Raw genomic sequence first — 9,733 nt, 5'->3', positions numbered from 1 at the left:
GTGGGAAGAGGGGTGGAGGGGTAGGGAGGTGGAGGGATGGGGGGTAGGAAGAGGGGTGGAGGGGTAAGGGAGGAGAGGAGAGAGAGAGATAGGGAGGTTGGGAAGGACAAGAAGCGGAAGATGGAGAAGAAGGAAAGAGAGAGAGAGTGAGATACAAAGAAGAAGAAGAGAGATGGGGCGAAGAGGGGAGGTAGAGACAGGGGAATGGAAAAATGGAAAACGTAACAAAAGGAGAATAAAGAAACACAATAACACGTAAATAAATGGCAATAAAGACGAGAGATGAAGAAGAGAAGGAGACATTTAATGGCATAGGATGATAAATGGGTCACCAGAAACAACTCTGGAACACGGATCGACTTCTTCTTCTCTCTCTCTCAGGTGATTAGTGCTTTAAGACCTAGGTGAGTACAGGTAATTAATTCAGTCTTGGGATTCAATATTTTTCTAAGTTAAGTGAGTAGCGCATTTAGTTTTGCCCCTTGGTTAATGTACTGTGTGTGTGTGTGTGTGTGTGTGTGTGTGTGTGTGTGTGTGTGTGTGTGTGTGTGTGTGTGTGTGTGTGTGTGTGTGTGTGTGTGTGTGTGTGTGTGTGTGTGTGTGTGTGTGTGTGTGTGTGTGTGTGTGTGTGTGTGTGTGTGTGTGTGTGTGTGTGTGTGTGTGTGTGTGTGTGTTGTGTGTGTGTGTGGTGGGGTGTGTGTGTGTGTGTGTGGTGTGTGTGTGTGTGTGTGTGTGTGTGTGTGTGTGTGTGTGTGTGTGTGTGTGTGTGTGTGTGTGTGTGTGTGTGTGTGTGTGTGTGTGTGTGTGTGTGTGTGTGTGTGTGTGTGTGTGTGTGTGTGTGTGGGGGGTGTGTGTGTGTGTGTGTGTGTGTGTGTGTGTGTGTGTGTGTGTGTGTGTGTGTGTGTGTGTGTGTGTGTGTGTGTGTTAATTCTACAAGTGTTGACAAAGAAGTAACACATGAGCGGTGACAGGCCGTGGGGGGCTGACACAACAATGGCGTGACATGTTGTAACACACACACACACACACACCACTCAGCTATGTGTCCGAGGATTACTTACACACATACGCACGTACATATGACTACCCTATGTAAACACTGATGCATATATGTATGTTATATATACATTCATGTAAATATTTGTGAACATAATACGTACACACGCATATAAACATTGAGAGAGAGAGAGAGAGAGAGAGAGAGAGAGAGAGAGAGAGAGAGAGTATTTCTGGTATTGAACTTTGACTAATCCAATAATTTATATATCCCACACAGGTAAGACGTGAGGCCGGACAGGTGTAGAGGCCATACAGCTATAGAGGCCGGACAGGTGTAGAGGAGGTCGGACAGGTGCAACAAGAGACGGTGATGGCCAGGTAAATACCAGACCCACTTCCCTGTACAGTATTATGGCTCAGTGGTTAGACAACTTGACTCTGGTGTTCAAGGTCACTGGTTTGATCTTGACATCTGACCTAGGTGTTGATGGTTACCTGGCCATACACACATATATGGCTGTGGAGGATCTTGTTGTGGTTGTGTGGTTGATTTTGGTGTGATAAATGTCGAGAGTGAAAGACGGATAGTGAGGGGAAGGAAGGCGAGAAGATAGAAGAAGGAAGAGAGAGGAGGAAGGAGGAAGAGGGAGGAAGAAGGAGGAAGAGAGAGACAAAGTTAGAGAAATGAAGGGAGAAAAGAAGAAAGTTATCAAACATAATGTACACGTGTGTGTGTGTGTGTGTGTGTGTGTGTGTGTGTGTGTGTGTGTGTGTGTGTGTGTGTGTGTGTGTGTGTGTGTGTGTGTGTGTGTGTGTGTGTGTGTGTGTGTGTGTGTGTGTGTGTGTGTGTGTGTGTGTGTGTGTGTGTGTGTGTGTGTGTGTGTGTGTGTGTGTAACATCACCTGCGACCTACTCCATAACGCTAGGATAAGAAAGTGCAATACGTTTACACTTTCATGGTAGAGGAATGCAACAACATGTGTGCACCACTGTGTTATAGGAATGCATCATCTGTGCACTACTGTGGTAGAGGAATGCAACATATGTGCACTAGCTTCAAACATAGGTTGGATGCTTATATGAGCAATAGGAGTTGGGTGTAAATGGGACTGCCCAGTAAGGGCCAATAGGCCCGCTGCAGTTTCCTCCATTCTTATGCTCTTATGTTCTTACTGTGGTAGAGGAATGCAACATATGTGCACTACTGTGGTAGATGAATGCAACATATGTGCACTACTGTGGTAGAGGAATGCAACATATGTGCACTACTGTGGTAGATGAATGCAACATATGTGCACTACTGTGGTAGAGGAATGCAACATATGTGCACTACTGTGGTAGTGGAATGCAACATATGTGCACTACTGTGGTAGAGGAAGAACAGCAGGGAGAGAAAGTGGTGGTGGGTGGAGGTACTTGTTAGAAGGGAGGAAGGGGTATTCTGTGCCTTGGGCGGCGGTGGTGGGCAGCAGGAAAGAGGTAGGTGGGGAGGGTAGTGTAGGTGGGGAGGGTAGTGGGACAGGCAGGTGGGGAGGGTAGTGTAGGCAAAGGGGAGGAGGAGGAGGTGGGTTTAGGTAGTAGGTAGAGGTTGAGAAGGTTAAACAGGTAAGGTAGAGTGAGGAATAGTTAAGGTAAGGCAGGTAAGAGTGGCAGAAGGTAATAATTAAGGGCAGGTTGGGTATAGGAAGATAATAGAGAGGAAGATGGAGGGGTAGAGAGGGGGGGAGGGAGAGGGATGGAGAGGGGGGGAGGGAGAGGGGATGGAGAGGGGGGGGATGATAGAGGGAGGGAGGAATAATTTCAAGCCACCATTTAGCAGTGTTGTGTCTCATAATAATATACCTACGTGGACGACTTTTTTCTACATCAAACTACGCACATGGTCTCTTTAACCGACTACCTGCGTGGTTATATGGGAGTTACTGAGGCACAACTACGCTTACTTTACCTGTTCATGTGGTTGTGTAAAGAAATCACCTGAAGATTAGACCCCCCCTCTGTTTATTTCACCTGAGGATTAAACACCTTTATTTTACCTGAGGTGGATATTAGCTTTGGTTAGGTTAGGTTAGGTTAGGTTAGGTTAGGTTAGGTTAGGCTAGGTTAGGTTAGGCTAGGTTAGGTTAGGTTAGCGATAGGTTAGGTTAAATTAGCGTTAAGTTTGGTTAGCTTAATTTAACATAGGGTGGTTAATCTTAAAGCTGGTATAAGCTGGGGTGGTTAATCTTAAAGCTGATATAAGCTAGGGTGGTTAATCTTCAGGTGATCCGTATAAAGTACATTTTAGATCAGCTGAGGCGTTAATAAACAGTACAGCATCGCATTTACCCGACACAACACCCTCCCGTCCCCTCATGTGCAGAGCAAATAATTACATAGCAGTGTTAGCGATGCGTTTATCATGGCATAGAAGGTTTATATTCGTTTTGTCGTGTATGCTGGTAGGTTGGTATATCCTGGTGTGGTGATGGAGAGCTTGGTATATATTGGTATATAACCCTGGTGTTGTTCAGTCAGGGAGGGAGGGTGGGAGGAGCTCAGCCAACTGGACGTGTATGGAGGCAGATGCTGTTGCGTTTTTTTAACCTCTCGACATTGTGTGATAAATGGTGTCTTACTGTTGGTCCCAGGGGCGGGAGGTGGTGGCTGCGGCACGTGAGTTGGTGGCGTGCAGCACGGAGGGGGTGGCGTGCAACACGTGAGGTGGTGGCTTGCAGAACGTGGTAGGGTGGCGTGGACCCCGGGGCCATATAAGATTCGCGTGGCAACATGAAGACTCACGGGGCCACACATAGACTCACGGGGCCACACTAAGACTCACGGGGCCACACTTATGGTATACAACACAAGCTATACACCGTAAGAAACCAAGGTGGAAGGGGGAGGTGGCCTTTTGTCACTCTCCCCTCCCCCACCGACCCTTTGAGTACCCGTTCCCCATCGTCTGCTCCCCTCCCCTCCCTTCCTCTCCCCCCTTCTTCTCTCCTCCTCTCCTCCCTTCTCCTCTCTTCTGCCCCCCCCTACCCCTGCACTCCATATTCAGAATTCCTCCCCCAGGCTGACATGCTAACAGTGTCCTGCTTCCCTGCATTCCAGTAGTGAACACTTGCATACAGTGTAGGTGGGGGAGGGGCAGGGACCATGGGTAAGTGGGTAGGATAGGGTGCTGATAAGAGGGGTAGGGGTGATGGATAAGGGTAGGATAGGACAGGGATAATAGGTAGGGGAAAGGGATGGATAAGGGTAGGGTAGGATAGGATAATAGGTAGGGTAGGGTGATGGATAAGGGTAGGGTAGGATAGGATAATAGGTAGGGTAGGGTGATGGATAAGGGTAGGGTAGGATAGGATAATAGGTAGGGTAGGGTAGGGTGATGGACAAGGGTAGGGTAGGATAGGATAATAGGTAGGGTAGGGTAGGGTGATGGATAAGGGTAGGGTAGGATAGGATAATAGGTAGGGTAAAGTCGGGTCATAGGTAAGTGGTGGGTGTGGAGCATACATGGAACCTCAGCATACATATAGAGGCTCATACATGAAGGCTCAACACATACATGGAGCCTCATACATGAAGGCTCAACACATACATGGAGCCTCATACATAAGGCTCAACACATACATGGAGCCTCATACATAAGGCTCAACACATACATGGAGCCTCATACATAAGGCTCAACACATACATGGAGCCTCATACATAAGGCTCAACACATACATGGAGCCTCATACATAAGGCTCAGACGTCAGCAGGAACACAGACTCTCAGCGCCCATTGACCCAGCCTCACCTGGTAATTAATTTAGGTTAATTAAGGCCATCAGGAGTAATGTCTGAGATGGATGGAAAGGCCAGATATGTGCCGGATATTGTTCTGCCCTCTCATTGTCTGAGTTTGGCACTGTAGGAGACCCTGGCACTGTAGGAGACCCTGGCACTGTAGGAGATCCTGGTACTGTTGGAGACCCTGGCACTGTTGGAGACCCTGGCACTGTTGGAGATCCTGGCACTGTTGGAGACCCTGGCACTGTAGGAGACCCTGGCACTGTTAGAGACCCTGGCACTGTTGGAGACCTTGGCACTGTAGGAGATTCTGGCGCTGTAGGAAATCCTGGCAATGTAGGAGATCCTGGCACTGTAGGAGATCCTGGTACTGTTGGAGATTCTGGCACTGTAGAGATCCTGGCACTGTTGGAGACCCTGGCACTGTAGGAGACCCTGGTACTGTAGGAGACCTGGCACTGTAGGAGACCCTGCACTGTAGGAGACTGGCACTGTAGGAGATCCTGGTACTGTTGGAGACCCTGGCACTGTTGGAGAGACCCTGGCACTGTTGGAGATCCTGGCACTGTGGAGACCCTGGCACTGTAGGGAGACCCTGGCACTGTTAGAGACCCTGGCACTGTTAGAGACCCTGGCACTGGCACTGTTGGAGACCCTGGCATTGTGGAGATCCTGGCACTGTAGGAGATCCTGACAATGTAGGAGATTCTGGCACTGTAGGAGACCCTGGCACTGTAGGGAGATTCTGGCACTGTGGAAATCCTGGCACTGTAGGAGACCCTGGCACTGTTGGAGACCCTGGCACTGTAGGAGATCCTGGCACTGTTGGAGACCCTGGCACTGTTGGAGACCCTGGCATTGTAGGAGACCCTGGCACTGTAGGAGACCCTGGCACTGTTGGAGACCCTGGTACTGTTGGAGACCCTGGCACTGTAGGAGACCCTGGCATTGTAGGAGATCCTGGCACTGTAGGGAGATCCTGGCAATGTAGGAGATTCTGGCACTGTAGGAGACCCTGGCACTGTAGGAGATTCTGGCACTAGGAAATCCTGGCACTGTAGGAGATCCTGGCACTGTTGGAGACCCTGGCACTGTTGGAGACCCTGGTACTGTTGGAGACCCTGGCACTGTTGGAGACCCTGGCATTGTAGGAGATTCTGGCACTGTAGGAGACCCTGGCACTGTAGGAGATTCTGGCACTGTAGGAAATCCTGGCACTGAGACCCTGGCACTGTTGGAGACACTGGCACTGTAGGAGATCCTGGCACTGCTGGAGACCCTGGCACTGTTGGAGACCCTGGCATTGTAGGGAGACCCTGGCACTGTAGGAGACCCTGGCACTGTAGGAGATCTGGCACTGTCCTGGCACTGTAGGAGACCCTGGCACTGTTGGAGACCCTGGCATTGTAGGAGATTCTGGCACTGTAGGAGACCCTGGCACTGTTGGAGACCCTGGCATTGTAGGAGACCCTGGCACTGTTGGAGACCCTGGCATTGTAGGAGATTCTGCACTGTAGGAGATCCTGACAATGTGGAGATTCTGGCACTGTAGGAGACCCTGGCACTGTAGGAGATCCTGGCACTGTTGGAGACCCTGACACTGTTGGAGACCCTGGCACTGTTGGAGACCCTGGCATTGTAGGAGACCCTGACACTGTAGGAGATCCTGGCACTGTTGGAGACCCTGGCACTGTAGGAGATCCTGTCACTGTAGGAGATTCTGGCACTGTAGGAGATCCTGGCACTGCTGGAGACCCTGGCACTGTTGGAGACCCCTGACATTGTAGGGAGACCCTGGCATTCTTGGAGATCCTGGCACTGTTGGAGATCCTGCAGAGACCTGGCACTGTAGGAGATCCTGTCACTGTAGGAGATTCTGGCACTGTTGGAGATCTTGTACTGTTGGAGACCCTGACACTGTTGGAGACCCTGGCACCGTAGGAGACCCTGGCACTGTAGGAGATTCTGGGCACTGTTGGAGATCCTAGCACTGTCGGCATTGTTGGAGATCCTAGCACTCTCGGCACTGTTGGAGACGCTGGCACTGTTGGAGATCCTGGTACTGTTGGCACTGTTGGATACCCTGGCACTGTTGTACACTCTGGCACTGCTGGAGACCCTGATACTGTTGGAACCCTGGCACTGCTGGAGAGAGAGAGAGAGAGAGAGAGAGAGAGAGAGAGAGAGAGAGAGAGAGAGAGAGAGAGAGAGAGAGAGAGAGAGAGACTACCCTAAGTACAGTGGAGGAGGACAAGAACTTAATAAGATAATAAACAGGAAACAAGAATAAAGATTAGGAACCTTGAGTACAGAGACAGGTTAAAGCATCTTAATCTGCACTCCCTCGAGAGACGTAGAGTGAGGGGCGATATGATAGAGGTGTATAAATGGAAGTCAGGGCTGAACAAAGGGGACATTACAAAGGTACTCAAACTATCCAACCGGGAGTGAACTCGTAACAATGGTTTTAAATTAGAAAAAAACATAGATTTAGGCGCGAAATAGGTAAACATTGGTTTGGAAATAGAGTAGTGGACGAGTCGAACAAGTTACCAAACATCATCATTAACTCGAATACGCTGGATAGCTTCAAACATAGGTTGGGTGGATATATGAGCAATAGGGGTTGGGTGTAAATGGGACTGCCCAGTAAGGCCCGCTGCAGTTTCCTCCATCCTTATGTTCTTAATTGTTGTGATGAACTGTGTAAATAATGGTAGAGTAATTAATGCTTGGCAGGTATACTGATTCACAAGGAGAGAGTGGATGACACGCTTAACGAGAGAGAGGGGGTTAGATTAGGTTAGCGTCTGGGTGTATAATCATAAGATGGAATAAAAGGGGTGACTTCTTCAGGTGATCCCAGACAAACATACATACATACATACATACACACATACACATACATACATACATACATACATACAAAATTCCCAGAGAGAAACTTTATGCACTCAGGTCAAGCGCTTTCACACAGGTGAGGTAGAGTCAGGTAGCGGCTCTTGAGTGGGTATTAATTGGCTTCACCTGGGTAGTGAACTGGGCAGGTGAGGGCACAGCGTGATGGTATGTTTGGTCAGGGAGATGTGGCAAGAATATACCCAGGGTAGATGGTGCTTGCTGGGGGGGGGTGTAGTAATAGTACATAGTGCATAAGAACATAAGGAGTCTGCAATAGGCGGGTTGGCCTGTGCATGGCAGCTCCTGTCGAGAGTTACTACCACTCTCTATCATCCATGAATCTATCTAGCCTCCTTTTAAAACTTTCCAGCGTTCCAGCACTTACTACAAAGTTGCTTGGCTTGTTCCACTCGTCCACCATCCTATTTGTGAACCAGTTCCTTCCTATCTCCCTCCTAAACCTAAACTTATCCAACTTGAATCCGTTGCTCCGAGTCCTATCCTGCTCGGATATTATAAGAACTTTATCTATATCCCCTTTATTGATTCCTTTCACCCACTTAAATACTTCTATCATATCTCCCCGCACTCTTCGTCTTTCTAGGGAATGCAAGTTAAGTTTCTTTAACCTCTCTTGATATGGAAGGTTTCCAAGTCCCGGAATCATTTTCGCCATTCTTCGCTGCACCGATTCCAGTGAATTGATATCCATTCTATAATAAGGGCACCAGAACTGAACCGTATAATCGAGGTGCGGCCTGACTAGCGCAAGATATAGTTGCAATAAGACCTCTGCACTCTTATTACTTACACTTCTAGATATAAAACCTAATACTCTGTTTGCCTTATTTCGAACATTAACGCACTGTTTTCTAGGCCGTAAGTCCGGGCTTACAAGTACCCCTAAGCCTCTTTCACAAGTCGACTTCTCTAGGTTGATGTTGTTAAGGCTGTATACATTGACAGTATTTGTTCTTCCAATATTAAGTACGCTGCACTTGCTGGTGTTGGATTTGCCATTTTTCATGCTCAATTTTCTGACCACCCTGCAGTTTATTTAAATCCTCCTGTAGTGCATTTGCATCCTGCCCTGAATTAATCTGCCGCCCTATTTTGGTGTCATCCGCAAACTTGCTTATGTCACTGCTGATCCCAGTACCTAGATCGTTTATGTTGATTATGAACAAGAGTGGGCCCAGTACTGACCCCTGGGGAACCCCACTGGTTACACAGCCCCACTCAGATTTAACACCATCTACGCTGACCCTCTGCGTTCTATCGGTGAGCCATGATTTTATCCAATTTAAAACTTTCCTCTCGATACCATGAGCCTTAACTTTCTCAGAAGCCTCTGATGCGGTACTCTGTCAAATGCTTTGCTAAAGTCTAAGTAAATAACATCGTAATTTTCGTCATTATCTACTACCTCGAAGACTTTCCTAAAAAACGTTAGCAGATTTGTTAGACAAGATTTTCCCTTTGTAAACCCATGTTGAGAGTCGTAGATTAATAGTGGAAGTAGTATTTGCTTTACTAGTAGTAGTTAATAGTTAGTGATAGTCGTAGTAATAGTTATTAAGTAGTAGCAGTCGTCGTAGCAGTCGTCGTAGTAATAGTAGTCGTAGTAACAACAGTAACATCGGTAACACGGAAATGGTATTGGTAACATTGTCAACATCGTACAATAACAGCTAGTGGTACAGCCGAGGGTCACACGCTGTTACAATACTCGTGCTGTTAACTACTGTACAGCGTTACTGAGTCGTTAACAGCTACCCTCAGCGTTGCAACCATCAGTCATCGTAACAGTGACAGATGATGTGTGGTGACGGCCGTAACAGGTGCTCAGAGGCTCACCTGTCACACCTTCCCTCAAGTTGTTAATTAGGTTTACCTGTGTGGGTTACGGCAGGTGAGAGATGGCTTGTCAACACGGTGTTCTGAGTGGCTATTGGGGCCAGAAACCTTAATTCTGGTTTGCTGACTGTAGTTGCCTCTCGTCTTGTTCCCTTTTCTGATTGGTTGACGATAGTTCTCTCGTCTTTTTCCTTCCT

The 9,733-nt window shown here is 48.1% G+C and overlaps 1 protein-coding gene across 1 annotated transcript; it reads right to left on the bottom strand.

Moving 5' to 3' along the window:
- Nucleotides 1-4,792: 4,792 nt before the first annotated feature.
- LOC121868163 (sialidase-like) lies at nucleotides 4,793-6,778 on the bottom strand. The gene has a single exon (XM_042368477.1). The coding sequence runs from the start codon at nucleotides 6,776-6,778 to the stop codon at nucleotides 4,793-4,795; it is 1,986 nt and encodes a 661-aa protein (XP_042224411.1).
- Between the last annotated feature and the right edge of the window lie 2,955 nt (nucleotides 6,779-9,733).

The sequence above is a fragment of the Homarus americanus genome, unplaced genomic scaffold (assembly GCF_018991925.1).
Source record: "Homarus americanus isolate GMGI-L3 unplaced genomic scaffold, GMGI_Hamer_2.0 scaffold9583, whole genome shotgun sequence".
In the NCBI taxonomy this organism is placed as follows: domain Eukaryota; kingdom Metazoa; phylum Arthropoda; class Malacostraca; order Decapoda; family Nephropidae; genus Homarus; species Homarus americanus.
Note: the sequence above shows the minus strand (reverse complement) of the source record. Positions and strands in the feature narration are given on the sequence as shown.

What these genes read in the sequence shown, in the direction of transcription:
- LOC121868163 (XM_042368477.1), bottom strand. Translation starts at nt 6,778, where the DNA reads ATGCCGACAGTGCTAGGATCTCCAACAGTGCCCAGAATCTCCTACAGT.